Here is a 24,373-nt window from a genome sequence, read left to right as displayed (position 1 = left end):
AAAACTTGTCAAGTCTGACAGTTTGAATGGCATGTGTGAGGCCTTGTGTTTGTTTAAATTTACCCCAATTTCTGTAAGGGCGGATTTACGGGCCGTAACGCGAAATCATTGGTCATAATTTACAAATTCCGTAAGAGCGAAATTCCGTAACCCGGGCTTCCGTAACGCGGGGGATGCCTGTACCTGGTGAGGCAACTCCTACATTCTTATTTCTTAATTAGTTAATTAGTGGATGCTTCACGTACAAGACAGTTAAATGAACATGGAGTACCCTTTAGCGAATAATTCAGTTTACAAAACAATTACATCAGTGGGTAGAATTCAAAAGTAAACCTTCTAGTCTGTTCTGTAGTCTTTTACACCTGAAGCTGTGAAGATACTTAATGAATTCAAATATAGTGGGACAAATCTTACCTATAATACCTTGCTTTAAATGCGGGAAAAAAAAAATATACAGTGGTCCCTCGGTTAACGAACACAATTCGTTCCACAGAGACGTTCGTTAACCGGAAATTTTGTTAACCGAATCCATTATTTCAATGGGATATTGGGTAATTGGTTCCAGCTCATAGAAAAGTACATACAAAGTATAAACAAAATGCAGTAAAGTACACTTACTTTGAGGTGTGTATGTAGAATGCTGCTGGTTGATGATGATGGGAATTAGAAGTGGGGGTGGAGGAGAAGGGAGAAGAGAAGGAAGTGGGGATGGAGGACGAAATCGCCTTTCTTTGGACCCATGCTTGATGCAGTAATTTCACCAATAAGATTTTAAGTTCACTAGCTGTAATTACAGATTATTTTATTTAAAACAACACTGCACTGCACTATATATTATCAATATGTTAACTAAATTTCAGAATGGCCAAAAATTTTAATGTAAAAACGTAAAAATACTCTGTATTCAAGAGAGAGACAAACACGATGCTTCCTCCACTGTAAACAAAGTTAAACTGATGCTTTGGCGGGTGAGTCAAGCAGCTGATGGGCGCACAAAAAACTAGTTCCCTGTTCTGCATATATTATCAATATGTTAACTAAATTTTAAAATGAATAATAACTTTAATATAAAAATGCAAAAATATTAAAGAGCACAACCTTCTTGATATTTACTCCAATGGAAACAAATTGGCGGACTAGCCGATCAGCTGATGCTCACAACAAAACGTGTTTGTCGTAAGGATTTCGTTAATCGAAGTTTTGTTTGTTAACCGAATTGAAGATCCTTATGGGAGCTAATTCGTTAACCAAAATTTCGTTAGTCGAACCGTTCGTTAACCAAGGGACCACTGTATATATTAACAATATTGTATAAGCTGAAAATGTGCATTTAACGCCCAGATAAAGTAGCCTATATCAAGTAGGAATTTAAAATACAGTTGTACCCCACTTAACGCGGTCAATTGAACCCAGAGGGTCCCGTGTTAAGTGAAATCCGCGTTAAGTGAACAACAGAACATATGGGATTAATTCCATGGGAAACCGGCCCGACCCCCAAACTCCACTTTTTGAAGGCACATACCTATGTTGTAGTAAAAATAACATCTTAATTTTATGATGGTACATGCACACAATTAATACTTAAGAGAAATAGAGAAATACAGTCGCCAAGTTAATGTCCATTCAAATAATGGACTCAACTCCCTCCCCTCTCACACTACACAGCCGGCTAACAGATGGTCGGTCGGTCCCTCCCTCCCCCCCCCACCCCCCACCAACCGTCCCAAGGAGATGTGTGGGATAACCTCAAACTAAAGTTAGGAAAATATAATTGACATTGCTGGATTCCTTGTAAGACCAGGAATATTTTGAATATAAATGTCATATATTTTGCACAAAAGATAACATAGTTACCTAGAGAAAAAATTTTTATCTAAAAATTGTAAGTTTAAAGCAAAATATATGATGTTTATATTCAAAATGATCACCAAATTATAAGAATTCCAGCAATGTAAATTATATTCTGACCGGGTAATTTGTATGAATTTTATGAGCTAAAACAAATATCTTCAGTTAATAAAAAAATAATAATCTTCACGACACTATCTGTCAATCAAAGTACCCCACCTTGCCTCCCCCCCTCTTCCAACCGCGCGGTCAGTCCCAACCCTCCCCCCCACCCCCCACCAATCCTCCCTTCCAGAGTTTTTAACATTTAGTATTAAATAATACCTCAGATTAAAGTTAGGATAATATAATTGACATTGCTGGATTCCTTGTAAGACCAGGAATATTTTGAATATAAATGTCATATATTTTGCACAAAAGATACCATAGTTACCTAGAGAAAAATTTTTATCTAAAAATTGTAAGTTTAAAGCAAAATATATGATGTTTATATTCAAAATGATCACCAAATTATAAGAATTCCAGCAATGTAAATTATATTCTGACCGGGTAATTTGTATGAATTTTATGAGCTAAAACAAATATCTTCAGTTAATAAAAAAAAATAATAATTCTTCACAGGGTAACAGATGGTCGGTTGGTCCCTCCCTCCCCCCCACCCCCCACCAACCGTCCCAAGGAGATGTGTGGGATAACCACTAAATTTTAATAAATAATACCTCAAACTAAAGTTAGGATAATATAATTGACATTGCTGGATTCCTTGTAAGACCAGGAATATTTTGAATATAAATGTCATATATTTTGCACAAAAGATACCATAGTTACCTAGAGAAAAATTTTTATCTAAAAATTGTAAGTTTAAAGCAAAATATATGATGTTTATATTCAAAATGATCACCAAATTATAAGAATTCCAGCAATGTAAATTATATTCTGGCCTGGTAATTTGTATGAATTTTATGAGCTAAAACAGGCAGTCAGGCAGGGTGGCGGGTGGGGCAAATCTAAAAATAGCGTCTCGGACACTCACCGCGTATATGTGGAAAAAATCCGCGTTAAGTGAAAGTTCAGCTTTGGCAAGGCACCGCGTATATGCGAAAACGCGTTAAGTGAAACCGCGTTAGGCGGGGTAAAACTGTAATATATATATACCAGTTGTCAAAGAAAGAACAAGTACAAAAGTCATCGATTTGTACGCTGTTCTACACATTCACCATATCAAACAATGTCTGGCACCAATGGAGTTCTTAACTAAAAATATCTCTTTTGATTTAAGCAAAATATTAGTTTAGAATGACAGTGAACTAAAGTCTAAGTATGACCCAGCAATATCCTGACAACCACAAACCTAAATTTCCACAATTGGTGAGTAATTTCCTAGGTGCTACTGTGTATAAGTAAATACAGGTATTTTCACGTCACAATATACTACATCGAAAGGCATGACAAATAATTTATATTTGTTTTACTTCATGCATTTTTGCATAAACGATCCATCACAAATGACCCTGTTGTCAGAGTTTAAAACTATGATGAGAAATTTTTAATTTTTGGTATAGGCTAGTAAGATTTCTTCAAATATATATATCAAACCTTTGTCTTCTTACAACTTCATTTATTCTGAGCCGGTGATGAAGAAGGATCTGTTTCTGTTTTCTCAGCTGCTAACTTGGACAATTGGTGGACCTGCTGGGACAGATTCTCAACATCTTTGTGGAGCTGTATGTTTTTGGTTAAAGTCTCTTCCAAGAGACCTTGCAAGCGACGGTTAATCTCTCTCAGGGATTCCTCCCCGCCACCTCCTCGCATCATTTCCAGCACACGACGAACGTTCAATTTGTCGCTCAACCCAGGATGCAGGGGGGAGGTAGGTGTCGAGGGTGTGCTGTCTGTAAGTGAATATATGTACAGTAATACCACAAACATAATAATATCATTAATAATAATGATAAATGTGAAGTTTAGGCTTGTTAGACAAGTAAGTAGATTCAAATTAACTGGAAACAAAATAAACTGAATGGAGGGAATAAAGGAGATGAGAGAAATTTGGGGAGAGAGGAAAAGGAGGATGAAGAAAAATGGGAAGATACAGTAGAGATAAAAAAGTCAAACAAGAGAGATGATGTAACAGAAAGAGACAGTAAGGTGGAATACATTACCAAGTACATGAACTGAGAAGGTATAACCTCAATGTCAAATTACATATTATATTTAATACTGTGTCACAAAATACATGAGAGACTGATCTTGAGCTCCCAATCGATAACACAGTATAGATTGGGTCACTCAAGTACAGGTTGCCTTCCCCAATTGCAGGGGATACATTCCCCAACAAGATTGTGATTGAGCAATCATTGAGTGGGGAAACCACTGTAACATGCAGGAAAAGGTGATGTCAAAGAACTAAAATTTAAGTACAAAGTTAAATAAATGTAGTGTCCTATAAGCAATGTGACCTCTTACCTTTTGATTTATTTCCATTTGCAGTAGCAAACCATGAGAAGGTAAGTCAGTACATTTCACTTTACTGCAAGAATTGGAAACTATGACTGGGAAGGGAGACCTGTATAGTTAAAAGTCTTAAGGGGTTAAAACCAAAGTCTTCAGACCACTGGCATATAAAACTGGAGGTACAAAATTAGAACAATTCCAAAATTACTAACTAATTCAGATACACTAGTACAGTATTTTTAAATTACTTGATATTTCCTGATTACAATCACAGGCCCCAAAAGGCTGTTGTATTAAGTGTTATTATCCCCTATGCTCAGCAGTCATAATGCACTGGTGACAGCAAGGCAAGCTAGGATCACTCATTTCAGTTTTCAGCTCGCTCAAGCATATAAGGGAGGAGGAAGGAAAAGTGAATCCTCCGCTCTGTATTTGGTGGATCCTACAGCCATCTAAATATTTAAATACAGAGCTACTTTTTAGGGAGATTTTAATGTCATAGAATCCCCCCCCCCCCACAATGTAAGCCTGGGTTGATTTGTTTTGGCTGTTACCCTTAAACCTGGTAAGTTTCATGATATTAAGTTAACTACAACAAGGGATGAGGTGGAGCTACATAAGCTATAATATTCAACAGTCATCCATTCCCTTTAACAGTTGTCCCATTGTCATCACAAGGTCAGATAATGTTATCCTGGACCTTCCATAAAATTAAAAGCCATCAGAATCCAGAGACCCAATCAACAGTGGACAATATAAGTCCTATCAGATGATTTGGTTAAAATTGTCTCTAAAAAGTGAACTACATACTTTCTTTGGAGGTCAGAAACAAACTGCTAAGAGCCCATATTTGTAGCTCTATCACACATGCATTCTGTGACCCGTTACCATGATTACAGACTGGGCAATAGTACCATTTCTCCTCATTTTCAATCACTTTTCAAGTTGGATGGATGCCTTCCTGGCTGGCTCCATGTTTTTGGCAGCTAAGTGTTTTCTGTACCATACTTTGGACACTTACATAAGGGTAGACATGTTTCCATGCAGTCCTGGGCATTAGGATTATATTCAAGGTGTGTTTATCATGTTGTGGGTGATTATAATTACTTAATATAAGCCATCCAGTAGTCACACAAGTCAGGGTTCCTGGGTTGTCAATCATTTCCTCGTGCATCTGCAGATGACTCTAACACATCAAGTATATTATTACCATGACTCTTCAGTTCCATGCAATAGTGCTGAATAATGGCTGACTTCTTGAGGAGATCATCTGCCATGGCAGCTGATGAGGATTCAAGATGGGTAATTCGCTCCTCAAGCTGCCACTTCTGTTGCTGAAGGTCTGTAACACGATTGACCAAGGAGGCAGTTTCCTCAGTAACCACACCCGGGGGAGGTGACCCCTGAAATACAGGATACCGGCAATAAATAGTTTATTAAATTTTTTTTTTTTTTTAAACTTTAAGGAAAGAGGGACATAATAAGAAAAGGATGATATAGGCATTGTTGTAAGGAACTACATAGTACAGTACACTTCAATGATTACTTTATCAATGTTGGCAAAAATCTTGCACAGAGCATCCCTGATCACCGTGAGGAATTTAGAGCCTACCCACAAAACAGACAGCAAAATGAGTTGGTCTTACCCCCAGTCACAGCAAATGAATTATTGACCATCATAAAAATGTCTAAAGATGCAGCAGCAGGTGATGACAATATACCAATGAGCATCATTAAGAAAGTAGCCCACCAATTACTACCTGTTTTACTACACATTTGTAACTCCTCTTTCACAAGTGGTGTCTTTCTGGATAAACTGAAAATTGCTGAAGTTCACCCAGTACAGGTGTTCCTTTTCTTACGAACGAGTTACATTCCTGAGGCTTGTTTGTAAGTCCAATTGTTTGTAAGTCCAACTTTACTCTTGTAGATACCAAACATATTGTAACAAATGAAAAGATTATGGATATTTAGTACAGCTATACCCTTTAATACAGCCTTAAAACCTGGCTCACTCTTCTCCTCTTAGGTAATGTTTATTCTATCTGGAATTTGCTTCAAAATAATCTAGTCTCATCCACATTAAACACCTGTTCTGGCAGGTAACCCCCCTCAGTGATGATGTTTGTATCTCTGAAAGTTTGTAAGTTGAATGCTCTTAAGTAGAGGAGCACCTGTATATAAAATATCTGGTGATAAAGGTCTTTTCAAGAATTACTGCCCCATATCAGTCCTCCCAGTCTTAAGTAAGATACTGGAAAAGCTAGCATGTAATTTCCTTCTGCAGTGTCAATAACATCCTTACAGATTTTTAGTTTGGATTTAGAGCGAGAAAGCCAACTGAGAGTGTCATGCTATTCCTTACTCATGACATCTTAAACTCTTTTGATGACAGTCAGTTCACAGTCAGAATATTCCTGGACCTCTCTAAAGCCTTTGATACTGTTGACCATCATCCTCCTGTCAAAGCTTGAACATTATGGTATTAGGGGCTTATCCCACAATTGGTTTACCTCATATCTGTCTAACAGGAAGCAGTATGTCTGCTATACATCAACTCCTCCCTAATTTTGTATGGCATCCCTCAAGGCTCCATTCTTGGTCCTGTATTGTTCGTGTTATACATAAATGAGATAGTCCACTCCAGCACACTCGTAAAATACAACTTACTTGCAGACGACAGTAATCTCTATGCCAGCAACTCAGATCTCCATTCCTTGATGAGAACTATGAACAATGAATTGACTAAAGTCAGGACCTAGGTAACATGTAATAAACTGACTTTAAACCCCCATAAAAACCAACTACGCAATCTTTTACAGAAAGAAAAACTTACCCCAAAATTTGGACCCCTTGTACCTTCATAATACAGTCTTCAAACGAGAACAAAACAAAATACTAAATTACTTGGGGTTATTGCTGCTGATAAACTAAATTGGAGAAACTGGAGAAACCACAGTAAAGTCAATAAAAAGTAAGGTATCCTGTATCACACTCGACAGTCACTCACTCTTGTAGCAATGAAAGAAATCTATTATGATCTTGTTTACTAACACTTGATACACTGTCACACACTATGGGGGGCTCTGGCTCCACAAAAACACAACCCCTGATCACTGCACAGAAGAAAGTTGTGCAGACAATTACCTACTTGAGAAAAATTATCAAACTAATGAACAATTTGTTAACTTGAAAATATTAAAATTCAAGGATATTAACACTTACTGCTGTGCCCTATATGTTTATAAATCTGTCAATCACTTGATTAACAGTAATTATTTCCAGTTTCGGAAAAATCAGAGATACAACTTAAGGCACCCAGAGCTACTTAGACCAACCCCAATGTGCTCCTCTCAGTCCCAGATCTCCATAAAATATCACGGTGTGAAGGTGTGGAACAACTTACCCCCACCCATCAGACCAAAGAATATGCTCCCTTCCTTACAATCATCTCTTAAAAAATTTCTATTGTAAAAGTATGAAAATTTTTCTAACACATACTTTATACTTTTAATTTTATTGTACCACCAAAACCATTATATCACATATTGTCATGTGGATAGATAGAAATTACCATTGCAATAATTATATATTTGCCATCAAGACATGATCCTGACTGTTTCTGTCCTCTTGTTTAACCTGAATACTTCCTGAGATAAATGTACAGAATATATCAGGTGCCACTCAGAGAACTCAGGCTCTCAATTGGCTCAACCATATCAATAATGTTAATATTATCTTCTCTGTATCTGTATTTTTCTGGCTAAATAAACTGTTTCAATATCAATATCTGCTACCATACGAGACGCTCTGCGTCAGAAGGAGGTGAAGCGACACCCTGGCCAAAAAGCTTTTTTTGGTGGATATCACTATTTGTCACCCTTCCTCTACATGTTGGCGTTGGATGTAACCTTCTCGCTCGAATAAAAACATGGTAGAAAGTCCTTAAAAAATAAGGTGTGATTTCACCTCAGGCTACGTATCTGGCTGTGCGCTCAGTGCAAGAAAGTGGCAACATCCCGTTCAGAGCAAGAGGAGCGTGAGCCAATGCAAACGCGCCTCCCTCGGACCATAACCCCTGAGGCAGACAATCAGCATGGATTTCCCTTTGCTACGTCACAGTTCCTCAGCCAATCCGCGCGCCCAGATGCTGCCTCCTCCTTAGTTTTGGCGCGTATTTTAGCATCAGGGGTTCAGTGTACGTTCTACTGCTATTTTTTATAACTTTTCAGCGTAACATTGACGTTATTCATATTCCACGGGTGTGAGAAGCGCTGTGCAATATCTGCCTGATATTAGAGCAAGACTCGAGTGAGGCCAGGTCTTCTGGTGTGGGTTCAGGAGCCCATTATTCCTGAGCGTGTGTTTGACGCCAGTACTCAAGTGGACAACCCAGTAATGCTTGGTGAGTGATTTTGGTAGTGAATTTAGGGTTGATTATGGTGATACAAGTGCTACTGGCGATGGTGTAGGTGACGTGCGTGAGAATGTTGGCGATGAGCTACTTGGTGATGTTGGGGAGTCTAGTGTTGGTGGTAGTGCAGATTGCAGGGGTCAGGAGCATACCCCCCCCAAGGCCCTATAGAAAAAAAAGGCAGGATGAGAGAGCGTAGGGTTGACAAGTGGGCAAAGGAGGTTGCCAAGCATAAACGGAATTTAGGTGAGGAGTACGTAAGTTACAGAACCAAGAAAGTAGTCAAGGCGAGGCAGGTCGGCTCTCCCTGCCCAGACGGCTGCTTTGACAAGCCTGGCAGGGATGGCATCAACACCATTTTCACCAATTTCTGGGCAATTGGAAGATCTTTTTAGAGACTATGATGACTTACCTATTGACAATGAAAGTGACTCAAAGCATGAAGAAAGTGACATGCACTGACGGCAATATTGACGATGAAAGTGAAGATGAAAATGATGAAAGCGAGTCTAATGGTAACACAAACAGTGACACTAATGTATCACAACAAGAATATACAGACTGTGAGGAGGTAGAAGTGGACAGTGAAGAGACATGCATTGACCTTGATAGTGATGAAAGTGAGCCTGACCCAACGAATGCTAGTGAAAGTGAGCCCATACCTCAGTGTTATAATGAAACTGAATTGTTACCGGCATCAATAATCAATGATTTAGTTAATGAAAATCTGTATGGAGATTTTTAGAGAGGGCAGAGAAAGACTTTGATCAGTACGTGATTGATTATGACGAGGCCATTACAGTGGTCCCTCGGTTAACGAAATTTCAGTTACCTTCCACGAGAATCTTCAATTCGGTTAACGAACAAAAATTCGATTAACGAAATCGCTACGAAACTCACATTTTGTTGTGAGCATCAGCCGATCAGTTGATGGGCTACTCTGCCAATTCAGTAATCTCTTCTATGTTTACATTCGTTTCCAATGGAGTAAATATCAATAAAGTTGTGCTCTTTAATAGTTTTGCATGTTTTATATTAAAATTATTAGTCATTTTAACATTTATTTAACATATTGATAATATAAGCAGTACAGGCCCCCAAATACAACCACTTAACACTGAAAAAATTCTGTGGGAAATGTAAAAAATACGGTACTTTATCTTACCTTAGTGTTATTCAGCATGCAGGTACCCCTAAACACTGGCACATCACTATCACTTCCACTGGGAGTCTTGGCTTTAAGGTCCTCAAACAATTGTCTGGCCATTTCTTTCTCCTTTATCCACACTAAGAGTAAATTTTCCATCTCTTCAATCACATTACACTTTGCTTTGCTAAGTCTAAAGATTCTCTTAGCCACTTGCACAGTACAGTGTCGACCAGGTGTTTAACATGGACGAATCTGGTCTTTTCTGGAAAAAGCTACCTTCCAAGTCCTTCGTTGTAAAGAATGCCAGCAAGATTCGGGGCCGGAAGATGCAGAAGGAACGCATCACCGTCCTGTTTACCACCAATGCCTCCGGTACCTGTAAGCTCAAGTTATCGGTGATCCACACAGCACGCAAGCCGCACGCCTACAAAACCATGGACATGACCAAGCTAAATGTCCACTGGCTGACCGCACGTAAGGCGTGGATGTTGTCTACACTGTCCCTCTCCTGGTTTGATGACTGTTTTGTTCCCGATGTAAAGAAATTCTGTGAGAGACAGAATGTGCCATTTAATATTTTGTTGCTGCTGGACAACGCACCAGAACACTCGCCCCTACTGTTAGATCGTCACCCCAACGTAAAAGTGGTCTTCCTTCCTCCCAACACTACGTCTATATTATAGCCCATGGACTAAGAGTTAATCTGCAATGTAAAAGCTGCATTCTCAACAAAAACATTCCAGCTCCTGAACGACTACACCAACACCAGGGAAGAGTTGCGTAACCTGAGTGACACCACCACCGATAGCAAGAGCGAAGAAGATGAGGATCAACAGTTAGAACAGCAAAAAATACTCTTCAAACAATTCTGGAGAGTATTTAACATCAAGAAAGCTGTGGACTTCTTGGTGGAGTCATGGGATCAGCTGTCTATTGCTACAATTCGTCACGCATGGAGACATGTGTTGCATGGAATACCAGGTGAGAGGAGGAGTCAATCTGTGACTGGTGAGGTTCAGAATGTTGCAGTAGCAGTGGACCTTGCCAGAGAAGCTGCGCAGACTGTTACAGTTCCAGGCTTCTCCGAGACTACCGACGACGACATCCTGGAGGTGATCAGAAATCCTGAAGTGACTGCCGACGAGATGTTGGAAGAAGAACACGCCAGTGAAGAGGAGGAAGAAGGTGCGGCAGTCTCCGAAGAACACAATTTAAGTCATAGTGATATTAAGGGTGCCATGGAGTGTGCAGAGAAGATGAAGTCCTTCCTTTCCCGCGACAATGACGATGACCGCTATGAAGTCTTCCATACCCGGCTGGTGCAGGCTATGGAGCCGTACATCAAGGTGTATCACGACAACATCAACGCCAGCCGTCAGCAAAGCATAACAGATTTCTTCGCCCGCAACCCACCACAGCCAGCCCAAGCCAGTGATAGTGGCAGTGAAGATGACTTTGAGGGATTTGTCAGGGAAGCCCTGACAACTGTAAGTGACACTGATGGTGATTCACCTAGTAATGGTGATTCACCCGAGGGCCAGTAATCTCCCCTCTGCCTCGGAACCAGCCTCCATCCCCGTATGCCGACCCATCTCTTCTACTACCGTCAGTGTTACACCTAATTTTTAGTTTTCTAACCTAACCTTTATTTTTCCTATGTTAACCTTTATCTTTCCTAACCTAACCTCTTCTATATTAATTGTTTTTTCATACCATCATAAAGTTAAGATAAAATTTTTACTACAACATAGTTGTGTGTCGTCAAAAAGTGGAGTTTGGGGATCGGCCTGGACTCCATTTCAATTAATCCCATATGTTATGTTATTCACTTTACGCGTTCCTCACTTTACGCGGGACCCTCCGGGTTACATTAACCGCGTAAAGTGAGGGTTAACTGTATTTCCACAACCAGGTGCTTCTCAAGACGGAAAAATCACTTGTGAGCTACTTGGTGCGTCAGGCGCGACGGAACATGGCGGTGGACACGCACTCAGTTAAGGAGTACGCACGTGAACTATATGCTGCAGTGTCACGAAAGATGGGAATTACAGAGCCCAAACCCTTTAATGCTTCCTCTGGGTGGTTATAGAGGTTTAAGAAGAGGAACAAGATCACCAATATCAACACTGGTGGTGAAGAAGCTAGTGCTGACCGTGTTGCGGCTAGGGAATTTCCTCCGTTTTTACGTGAGATTATGGAGGAAGGGCAGTACACCGAAGACCAGGTGTTTAACATGGACGAATCTGGTCTTTTTTGGAAAAAGCTACCTTCCAAGACCTTCGTTGTGAAGAATGCCAGCAAGATTCGGAGCCGGAAGGTGCAGAAGGAGCGCATCACCGTCCTGTTTACCACCAATGCCTCTGGTACCTGTAAGTTCAAGTTATCGGTGATCCACACAGCACGCAAGCCGCACGCCTACAAGAGCATGGACATGACCAAGCTAAATGTCCACTGGCTGACCGCATATAAGGCGTGGATGTTCTCTACACTGTCCCTCTCCTGGTTTGATGATTGTTTCGTTCCCGATGTGAAGAAATTCTGTGAGCAACAGAATGTGCCATTCAAGATTTTGTTGCTGCTGGACAACACACCAGGACACTCGCCCCTACTGTTAGATCGTCACCCCAACGTAAAAGTGGTCTTCCTTCCTCCCAACACTACGTCTATATTACAGCCCATGGACCAAGAGTTAATCTGTAATGTAAAAGCTGCATTCTCTACGAAAAAATTCAAGCTCCTGAACGACTACACCAACACCAGGGAAGAGTTGCGTAACCTGAGTGACACCACCAACGATAGCAAGAGCGAAGACGACGAGGATCAACAGTTGGCAGAGCAACAAGTACTTTTAAAACAATTCTGGAGAATATTCAACATCAAGAAAGCTGTGGACTTCTTGGTGGAGGCATGGGATCACCTGCCTGTAGCAACTGTTCGTCACGCATGGAGACGTGTTGCAAGGCATTCCAGCCGTTAGGCAGAGTCAATCTGTGACTGGTGAGGTTCAGACTATTGCAGTAGCAGTGGACCTTGCCAGAGAAGCTGCGCAGTGTTTTACAGCTGCAGGCTTCTCCGAGACCACCACCAACGACGACATCCTGGAGGTGATAAGGGATCCTGATGTGACTACCGACGAGATGGTAGATGATGATGACGTCAGTGAAGAGGCAGGTGGTGCGTCATCCCAAAAAGAACACCGCTTATCCCATAGTAATGTTAGGGGTGCCATCGAGTGTATCGAGAAAGTCAAGCTCCTCCTTTCTGACGACACTGACGCAAACAGGTATGAAATCTTCACTACCCAGCTGTTGCAGACTATGGAGCCCTACATCAAGGTGTATCACGACAACATCAACACCAGCCGTCAGCAAAGCATAACAGATTTCTTCGCCCGCAACCCACCACAGCCAGCCCAAGTCAGTGATAGTGACAGAGGTAGAGACAGTGATGATGACTTTGAGGGATTTGTCAGGGAGGCCCTGACAAGTGTGGATGACAGTGATGGTGACTCACCTGAGGGCCAGTAGCCTGCCCTCTGCCTCGGAACCAGCCTCCATTCCCGTACGCCGACCCATCTCTTCTACTAACGTAAGTGTTACCCCCAACCTTTATTTTTCCTAACTTAACCTTTATTCTTCCTAACCTAACCTTTATTTTTCCTAACCTAACCTCTTCTATATTAATTGTGTGTGCATACCATCATAAAGTTAAGATAATATTTTTACTACAACATAGTTGTGTGTCGTCAAAAAGTGGAGTTTGGGGGTCGGCCCGGTCTCTATTTCAATTAATCCTGTTTGTTATGTTGTTCACTTTACGAGTTTCTCACTTTCCGCGGTACCCTGTGGGTTGAATTAACCTCGTAAAGTGAGGGTTCACTGTACAGTGGTCCCTCGATTAACGAACACAATTGGTTCCACAGAGTCGTTTGTTAGCCGAAAATTTTGTTAACTGAATCTATTATTTCAATGGGATATTGGGTAATTGGTTCCAACACACAGAAAAAATACATACAAAGTACTGTATACCAGTAATAGAATTAACAAAACATTAAATATAAACTTAATAAAGTATTGTACTGTACAGGATACTGTATAATAATAAATAAAAAACAATCGAATACTATATTTTAACTTTGAGGTGTGTAAGTCGTATTCCCGGCAGTTTTGTTTACATATCAAACAGCTGATTGTAGAGGCAGTCGATGATGACATGCCATATTCTTTCCAGAGTGCATTGGTTCTAAGGTCTTCTTCATGTTTCATAATAATTTCTACACTGTATATTATCAATGGAACTAAATTTCAGAATGACCAATAATTTTAATGTAAAAATGAAAAATTATTCAAGAGACCAACAAACTGGATGTTCACTCCACTGTAAACAAAGTTAAACTGAGAAGCATTGGTGGGTGATTCAATCAGCTGATTGGCACACAAAAACTGTTCCCTGTACTGTTTATATTATCAATATGTTAACTAAATTAGAATGACTAACAATTTTAATATAAAAAATGCAAAAATATTCAAGAGACCAACTTTCTTGACATTTACTCCACTGGAGACAAATGTTAACATAGAACCAATTACTGTATTGGTGGACTAGCCGATCAGCTGATGCACACAACAAAGCGTGTTTCTCGTAAGACTTTCGTTAATCAAAGTTTTGTTCGTTAATGGAATTGAAAATCCTTATGGGAGCTAATTCGTTAACCCAAATTTCGTTAATTGGACCGTTCGTTAATCGAGGGACCATATACATTTCTTTGTACACAAGTAAAAATGTAACACCCCCCTCCCACCCCCCCAACACCTTGGTCAGCAAATGTTATTCACGGTCATTTTGAGAACCTAAACTTTGCGAATTTGAAGGGCCTACTGTAATAGATGGATATTGGACATGCACCCCACACTGAGAGGTAACCCACTGTATTAAGAAGGTCGGGAAATAAATGCTCTTACAGAATATGAGGTAAAGCACAACGTGCTACACATAGGCTTCCCTCCGTGATACATCACCTACCCTCTATCTGACTGGTTGGTTATATTGTTGCCAAACAGAGATACTTTCAAAAGGAAAATACAGCCCTATATTTTCTGCAAGAACTACAGGTTTAACTAAACACTCCTACGAGAGTGTAAGGAGATCTAGAGCTTAGCTAATCATTTGAAAAGCTAAGTGGGACTTATAACCATACAGTACAGTGCAAATTATCCAACCAAAAAATCTTAACAATAACCATATAATGGCTCTACATTTTCTAACGACCACACAAGATTAACAAAGATGAACAATGAATTCTGGGACCACAACATAAGTTACAGCAAAATTACTACAATATAATGACTAACTTGTGGGGAAACGATGATGCTGTTCTCTCGAGTGGAGGAGTCTCGTGGTTCACCCGACACCATGGACCAAGATGACACACTGCTGACATCATCGCCTGCTTCTGACATAGCTGGATAAATAAGTAAGTTGGATGAGTTTTCTTTGAATAATTACCTTGCATTTCATTGGATATTTTCAACAGTCAAACAATGTTAAACATAAAAAAAAAATTAAAAGATCAATGGATATATTGTATGTTGTTTAAAAATATAGAATTGACCCTGTAAAATTGTAATAATACATTCAAGGACAGAAGTGCAGGTACACACAAGACATATTACATCTTATACAGTAGTATACAAAAAATAGTTGAATTCCTATTCCTCGTATCGTATAATAAATAAAATAAACTCACTGAGATGACCAGGTGCTATAGGTACAATCAGGGGAGCACAGTGTTAACAGGCAAGGCCCAAGACACTTCAATGTGTTATTGGCAAATACAAGGCCCCCCAAGTTCTCGGATTTTTATTTCGCGGATGACATCCTGGATGTACCCAAGAATGTCTATGGATAGTTTTAAAGTTGCCGGCATTTTCGAGGTTGAGACAGGGAGCCATTCATTCTAGAGACAGTAATTTCCTTTACCTGTATTGTAAATATGTATGTGTGTGTAGGCACACACACAAAACACATACAAATAAATAATAATGGGGAAATCCTCTCACAAATAATCAGAAAAAAATTTATTACAATTGTGACAGTCTACCCTCAAGTCCGTGCTTTATTACTTTATTAAAAAGTACGGACTTGAGGGTAGACTCACATTTTTAATAAATTTGTTTCTGATTATTTGTGAGAGTATTTCCCCATTATTATTTATTTGTTTCACACACACACACACACACACACACACACACACACACACACACACACACACACACACACACACACACACACACACACACACACACACACACACACACACACACACACACACACACACACACACACACACACACACACACACACACACACACACACACACACACACACACACACACACACACACACACACACACACACACACACACACACACACACACACACACACACACACACACACACACACACACACACACACACACACACACACACACACACACACACACACACACACACACACACACACACACACACACACACACACACACACACACACACACACACACACACACACACACACACACACACACACACACACACACACACACACACACACACACACACACACACACACACACACACACACACACACACACACACACACACACACACACACACACACACACACACACACACACACACACACACACACACACACACACACACACACACACACACACACACACACACACACACACACACACACACACACACACACACACACACACACACACACACACACACACACACACACACACACACACACACACACACACACACACACACACACACACACACACACACACACACACACACACACACACACACACACACACACACACACACACACACACACACACACACACACACACACACACACACACACACACACACACACACACACACACACACACACACACACACACACACACACACACACACACACACACACACACACACACACACACACACACACACACACACACACACACACACACACACACACACACACACACACACACACACACACACACACACACACACACACACACACACACACACACACACACACACACACACACACACACACACACACACACACACACACACACACACACACACACACACACACACACACACACACACACACACACACACACACACACACACACACACACACACACACACACACACACACACACACACACACACACACACACACACACACACACACACACACACACACACACACACACACACACACACACACACACACACACACACACACACACACACACACACACACACACACACACACACACACACACACACACACACACACACACACACACACACACACACACACACACACACACACACACACACACACACACACCCCCCTTTAATACAGCCTTAAAACCTAGCTCACTCTTCTCCTCTGAGGTAATGTTTGTTCTCTCTGGAATTTTCTTCAAAATAATCCAGTCTCATCCACATTAAACACCTGTTCTGGCACGTAACCCCCTTCAGTGATGATTTTTGTATCTCTGAAGTTTGTAAGTTGAACATTCTTAAGTAGAGGAGCACCTGTACAGGTAAAAGAAATAATTGTCCTAAGAGCAAACACAAAGGGAATATACATTTCTTTGTACACAAGTAAAAATGTACCCCCCCCATCCGCAAATGTTATTTGCGGATTTGGCCATTCGCGGCCATTTTGAGAACCTAACCCCCGCGAATTTGGGGTGGGCCCCCTGTACAAGAAACATAACTGGGAGATCAGTGGGTACCTGATAATCACATGATAAAAAACAAAATGGGGCTGATGGACAAAAATATTAGAACTCAATTCCAAATACAGTACAGTAAAGCCTCTGATAACGACGGTTCAACTAACGAAGATTCATATCTAAGACCCTGGTTAATTTAGGACCGAATTCAATTTACGCCATTATTTTCTTCATATTTACGACAAAATAAAAAAATATTAAATTTTTGTATAAATAATAACGAAATTCTGATATTATAAAAAAAAAAAAAAATGCCTTGCGCATGGAGGCTGCCGGGCTTGTTAGTGGTGACGCCAGCATCACCAGTACAAACAATCACAGCTGGCAGGCCCTTTGTTTTCACGCATCTGAACAGGAAAAGGAGAAAAATTTTCTAAGGTTTCTTACAGCATTTTTGCATCCCTATTCAACATGAGCAAGAGAGCAAGTGATGGTAGTGTTGTTTCAAAAGCTAATAGAAAGTGTATAAGCATAGCCGAGAAACTAGATGTGTTAAAACGATATGAAAAAGGTGAGAGGTCTGTGGATATTACATGGAGCAAGCAATGAACATATTTTCTGAAGTGGATCCATTAACAGAAAAAAGCATTCAAATTTAAATAAATGCAAATGACCTCTACATAAAGATGTTAAATGAGAAAAGAAAGGAGCTGTGCAAGGTTCTTTCAACAGCTTTATTATTCCAAGGCCTAAACCATCAACTTCAGCTACACCATCATAAACAACTTCAGGTTCAGTAACAGTTTCAGCAACAGCTTTATGGAAACCTACAGCTTTAGCCAGAGTTGAGCCTGATGACTTTGTCATCTGAGTAAAAACTTGCACAACATCATTGGCTGTCCTTATGTTTTAGACTTTACCACTATTGGTAAGTAGAATTTGTGTTTTGCATTCGTAAGTATTATTTAAAACATATATGAACAGTAAATATGTGTTACTTTCATATTCATATGTAGAGAAATGACTCTGTTTTCACATGTATGCACTTACTGTACATACGTTGGCGTTCCCAATCGTCTCGCTTTATTTCTTTAACATTAGTTGTTAGCTACTTCTAGTGTTCCATTTATTAACATTAGTTGTTAGAAGTAGTAGTGTTCCATTTATTAACATTAAATAACATTACGTAAAACATACGTACAGGTATTAATTTTTTTTTACATTAATTTCACTACTGTACAGCTACAACCAGGGTCTTATGTAGAACCATCGTCACTCACGAAAACAATGCCGTCTTGTCTCCTCGTGTGTGTTTTAATATTGTATGTATTATTAATGAATTGCATTGTTCATTTCACATACAGTGAGTTCTGCTATAACGCGTGTTTTGACAACGCGAATTGGCTCTAACGCGATTGATGAATAGAGGAACAATATTTGTAAAACGCGAACGCATTTGCTCTAACGCAATTCCACTCGAACGGTTGTTGTGGCTTGGCGCGGGATTATGCAGTGTTTACAGTTCACGTTCGACATCACATGTTCAATTGAGTTGTGTGTTTTGTTTGTGAAGAATTGCAGAAATAATATATGTAATATTTATGTACAGTTAACCCTCACTTTACGCGGTCCCGCATTCCGCGTTTCCACGTTTACGAGGTGCCTTGCCAGAACCTCACGTGCTCACATTACGCGGTACATGAACCCCATTACGCGGAGAGTGTCCGGCGCGACGCTATTTTTAGATTCGCCCCACCCGCCACCCGCCCGCCTGCCTGCCTGCCTCTCCCTCCTGTGATTGGCTTAAAGTATTATGACGTGTCCACCCGGGGGAGGGAGGGAGGGAGGGAGGAAAGACGACGCTTGACCTAGCCGCTGCAGTTTCATCCCTCAAGGCCACTCCGTGTAAACGCGCATCCATTGTTCCGTAAAATGGCTTCCGCCGGACCACCACCCCCAGAGAGAAACCTTTCCTTACCTGGACCCAGCGGCACTAAACCAAAGAAGACACGACGTTCCTTAAGCTACGAGGTGAAGTATAGCATCATCCAAGAGTTGGAGAAAGGAACAAGGCAGGTTGATTTGGCGCGCCAGCATGGCGTGAACGAATCTACGATCCGGACTATAAAGAAGGATTCAGCCAAGATAAAGGAGCACATGAAGATCACAAAGTCTACAGGTGCTTCTATGATCAAGTATTTTCACAACCAGGTGCTTCTCAAGACAGAAAAATTACTTGTGAGGTACTTGGTGCGTCAGGCGCGACGGAACATGGCGGTCGACACGCGCTCTGTTAAGGACTACGCACGTGAACTGTACATGGCAGTGGCACGAAAGATGGGAACTTCAGAGCCCAAACCCTTTAATGCTTCCTCTGGGTGGTTACAGAGGTTTAAGATCCGGAACAAGATCACCAATATAAACATTGGTGGTGAAGAAGCGAGTGCTGATCGTGCTGCGGCTCGGGAATTTCCTCCGTTTTTACGTGAGATTATGGAGGAAGGACAGTACAGTGACGACCAGGTGTTTAACATGGACGAATCTGGTCTTTTCTGGAAAAAGCTACCTTCCAAGTCCTTCGTTGTGAAGAATGCCAGCAGGATTCGGGGCCGGAAAATGCAGAAGGAACGCATCACCGTCCTGTTTACCACCAATGCCTCCGGTACCTGTAAGCTCAAGTTATCGGTGATCCACACAGCACGCAAGCCGCACGCCTACAAAACAATGGACATGACCAAGCTAAACGTCCACTGGCTGACCGCACGTAAGGCGTGGATGTTCTCTACACTGTCCCTCTCCTGGTTTGATGACTGTTTTGTTCCCGATGTAAAAAAATTCTGTGAGAGACAGAATGTGCCATTTAATATTTTGTTGCTGCTGGACAACGCACCAGGACACTCGCCCCTACTGTTAGATCGTCACCCCAACGTAAGAGTGGTCTTCCTTCCTCCCAACACTACGTCTTTAATCCAGCCCATGGACCAGGAGTTGATTTGCAATGTGAAAGCTGCATTCTCAACAAAAAAATTCCAGCTCCTGAACGACTACACCAACACCAGGGAAGAGTTGCGTAACCTGAGTGACACCACCACCGATAGCAAGAGCGAAGAAGATGAGGATCAACAGTTGGAACAGCAAAAAATACTGTTCAAACAATTCTTGAGAGTATTTAACATCAAGAAAGCTGTGGACCTCTTGGTGGAATCATGGGATCAGCTGTCTATTGCTACAATTCGTCACGCATGGAGACATGTGTTGCATGGAATACCAGGTGAGAGGAGGAGTCAATCTGTGACTGGTGAGGTTCAGAATGTTGCAGTAGCAGTGGACCTTGCCAGAGAAGCTGCGCAGACTGTTACAGTTCCAGGCTTCTCCGAGACCACCAACGACGACATCCTGGAGGTGATCAGAGATCCTGAAGTGACTGCCGACGAGATGTTGGAAGAAGAACACGTCAGTGAAGAGGAGGAAGAAGGTGCGTCATTCTCCGAAGAACACAATTTAAGTCATAGTGATATTAAGGGTGCCATGGAGTGTGCAGAGAAGATGAAGTCCTTCCTTTCCCGCGACAATGACGATGACCGCTATGAAGTCTTCCATACCCGGCTGGTGCAGGCTATGGAGCCGTACATCAAGGTGTATCACGACAACATCAACGCCAGCCGTCAGCAAAGCATAACAGATTTCTTCGCCAGCAACCCACCACAGCCAGCCCAAGCCAGTGATAGTGGCAGTGAAGATGACTTTGAGGGATTTGTCAGGGAAGCCCTGACAACTGTAAATGACAGTGATGGTGATTCACCTAGTAATGGTGATTCACCTGAGGGCCAGTAATCTGCCCTCTGCCTCGAAACCAGCCTCCATCCCCGTATGCCGACCCATCTCTTCTACTACCGTAAGTGTTACACCTAATTTTTAGTTTTCTAACCTAACCTTTATTTTTCCTATGTTAACCTTTATCTTTCCTAACCTAACCTCTTCTATATTACTTGTTTTTTCATACCATCATAAAGTTAAGATAAAATTTTTACTACAACATAGTTGTGTGTCGTCAAAAAGTGGAGTTTGGGGATCGGCCCGGACTCCATTTCAATTAATCCCATATGTTATGTTATTCACTTTACGCGTTTCTCACTTTACGCGGGACCCTCCGGGTTACATTAACCGCGTAAAGTGAGGGTTAACTGTATACAGTATACCTGTACAGTATATGTAAATTGTAAAATTTTAAATAAAAGAGAAAAACAAATTATGTAGCGTTTTACACCCACACTCTGTTTACATCACACACAGTGTTTACAGTTCACGTTCGACATCACATGTTCAATTGATTTATGTGTTTTGTTTGTGAAGAATTGCAGAAATAATATACAGTTAACCCTCACTTTACGAGGTTAATGTAACCCGGAGGGTACCGCGGAAAGCGAGAAACACGTAAAGTGAATAACATAACATATGGGATTAATTGAAATGGAGTCCAGGCCGATCCCCAAACTCCACTTTTTGACGACACATAACTATGTTGTAGTAAAAATAACATCTTAATTTTATGATGGTACATGAACACAATTAATACTTAAGAGAAATAGAGAAATACAGTCGCCAAGTTAATGTCCATTCAAATAATGGACACGACTCCCTCCCCCTCTTCTCACACTACACTGCTGGCTCTTCCCTCTGAGAAATTTTGGGGGGAAAACCAGGTATAGTAATAAATAATACCTCAAACTAAAGTTAGGATAATATAATTGACATTGCTGGATTCCTTGTAAGACCAGGAATATTTTGAATATAAATGTCATATATTTTTCACAAAAGATAACATATTTACTCAGAGAAAACATTTTATCTAAAATTTGTATGTCTAATGCAAAATATATGATGTTTATATTCAAAATGATCATCAAATTATAAGAATTCCAGCAATGTAAATTATATTCTGACCGGGTAATTTGTATGAATTTTATGAGCTAAAACAAATATCTTCAGTTAATAAAAAAAAAAAATATTCTTCACAGGGTAACAGATGGTCGGTCGGTCCCTCCCTCCCCCCCCCCCCACCAACCGTCCCAAGGAGATGTGTGGGAAAACCAGAATACTTAACTTTTTTGTAATAAATAATACCTCAAACTAAAGTTAGGATAATATAATTGACATTGCTGGATTCCTTGTAAGACCAGGAATATTTTGAATATAAATGTCATATATTTTGCACAAAAGATAACATATTTACTCAAGAGTAAAATTTTATCTAAAATTTGTATGTCTAATGCAAAATATATGATGTTTATATTCAAAATGATCACCAAATTATAAGAATTCCAGCAATGTAAATTATATTCTGGCCGGGTAATTTGTATGAATTTTATGAGCTAAAACAGGCAGTCAGGCAGGGTGGCGGGTGGGGCAAATCTAAAAATAGCGTCTCGAGCCGGACACTCACCGCGTATATGTGGAAAAAATCCGTGTTAAGTGAAAGTTCAGCTCTGGCGAGGCACCGCGTATATGATAAAACGCGTTAAGTGAAACCGCGTTAGGCGGGGTAATACTGTATTCAGAAATATGGTATCGTAGTATTTATTCAAGTGAATTAGGATAGAATATTATTGTAATACAACAGTAGTGACGATGTGGAGGAGGCGGAGGGATAGAGCGGGGAGGAGTGGTAACTGGCGGGAGCAGGGACGAGTGGAGATGCCAGCTAGTACATTACGGGTGTACAGTATTAATTGTTTTTATAGCTCTTTTTGCATTTTAATATTAAATGCTGTACATTACGTTTCAACAAAACTATTATTTATTTTTAAGAATATGGAAATGTAATATTTTTGCTGAAATGACGAACGTATTACAGTGGAAAGTGGGATAAAATTGTGACGAAAGCAATGACTTTCGCTTTCTTTCGTTCAAAAGATGTTACCGTAATCGCTTTTCGAATGGTTTTCAGTTGTGGGATTATGAGGCTAATGATAGGATAGAATATTATTGTAATACAGTACAACAGTTTTTTAACTGAAAACCATTCGAAAGCGATTATGGTAAAATCTTTTGAACAACGAAAGAAAGCAAAAGTCATTGTTTTTGTCATGATTTTATCCCACTTTCCACTGTAATATGTTCGTCATTTCAGCCAAAATATTACATTTCCTTATTTATTTCGGAGAATATATTCATTCAGTCACAGTTAAGGTAAAATATACTTGTGATATAATAATTTAATGAAAATACGGTATCGTAGTTTTCTTTTGTTTCAAATTTAATTATCAAAGATTGATGTTTCAAATGTAATGAACAAAAACTTTAAAAAATGAATACTTTATGTTTTACATCGTCCTGTGCATACTATACCATGCATTTGGCTACTTTGGGCTTGCTATGATGACGCAAGAGATCTGCCCTGGCAACTGTACCGACACCCACAGCTGGTGGTGCGTTGGTGCGTCGTTTCCATTGTTTACTGGTAGTTACTGGTAAATATTTTTCAACCTAACAAAACTATTACCTGTTTAGAGGTCGACCCCCAATTTTTGCCAAATAATTTGGTCTTAAAAACTCGAAATACACACAGGTATATACGGTAAATAAGGACATGGGGGGCCAGGGATTTTTTTAGGGGGCAGCAATAGTACACGGATTTTTAACATTCACGGGTATCTCTGTTACCTAACCTCCGCTTATGTTAAGGGCCGACTGTACTGTAGTTAAAAATGCACCGAGTGT

At 40.5% G+C, this 24,373-nt stretch overlaps 1 protein-coding gene across 1 annotated transcript in view; it reads right to left on the bottom strand.

Annotated features, from left to right (window-relative positions):
• Nucleotides 1-2,902: 2,902 nt before the first annotated feature.
• Nucleotides 2,903-24,373, bottom strand: part of LOC121871992 (GRIP1-associated protein 1-like) — a 119,838-nt gene continuing 98,367 nt past the window's right edge. The window contains exons 15-17 of the mRNA XM_042374612.1: nucleotides 15,218-15,327; nucleotides 5,513-5,705; nucleotides 2,903-3,740 (exon numbers count right to left, since the gene is read on the bottom strand). Of these exons, the coding sequence (XP_042230546.1) occupies nucleotides 3,463-3,740; nucleotides 5,513-5,705; nucleotides 15,218-15,327 (581 nt within the window). The 3' untranslated portion in view covers nucleotides 2,903-3,462. The remainder of the gene's footprint in view (nucleotides 3,741-5,512; nucleotides 5,706-15,217; nucleotides 15,328-24,373) is intronic.

This window comes from Homarus americanus, unplaced genomic scaffold (genome assembly GCF_018991925.1).
Source record: "Homarus americanus isolate GMGI-L3 unplaced genomic scaffold, GMGI_Hamer_2.0 scaffold51476, whole genome shotgun sequence".
Lineage (NCBI taxonomy): Eukaryota > Metazoa > Arthropoda > Malacostraca > Decapoda > Nephropidae > Homarus > Homarus americanus.
The sequence above is the reverse complement of the archived record's forward strand: the minus strand, read 5'-3'. Positions and strand labels throughout refer to the sequence as shown.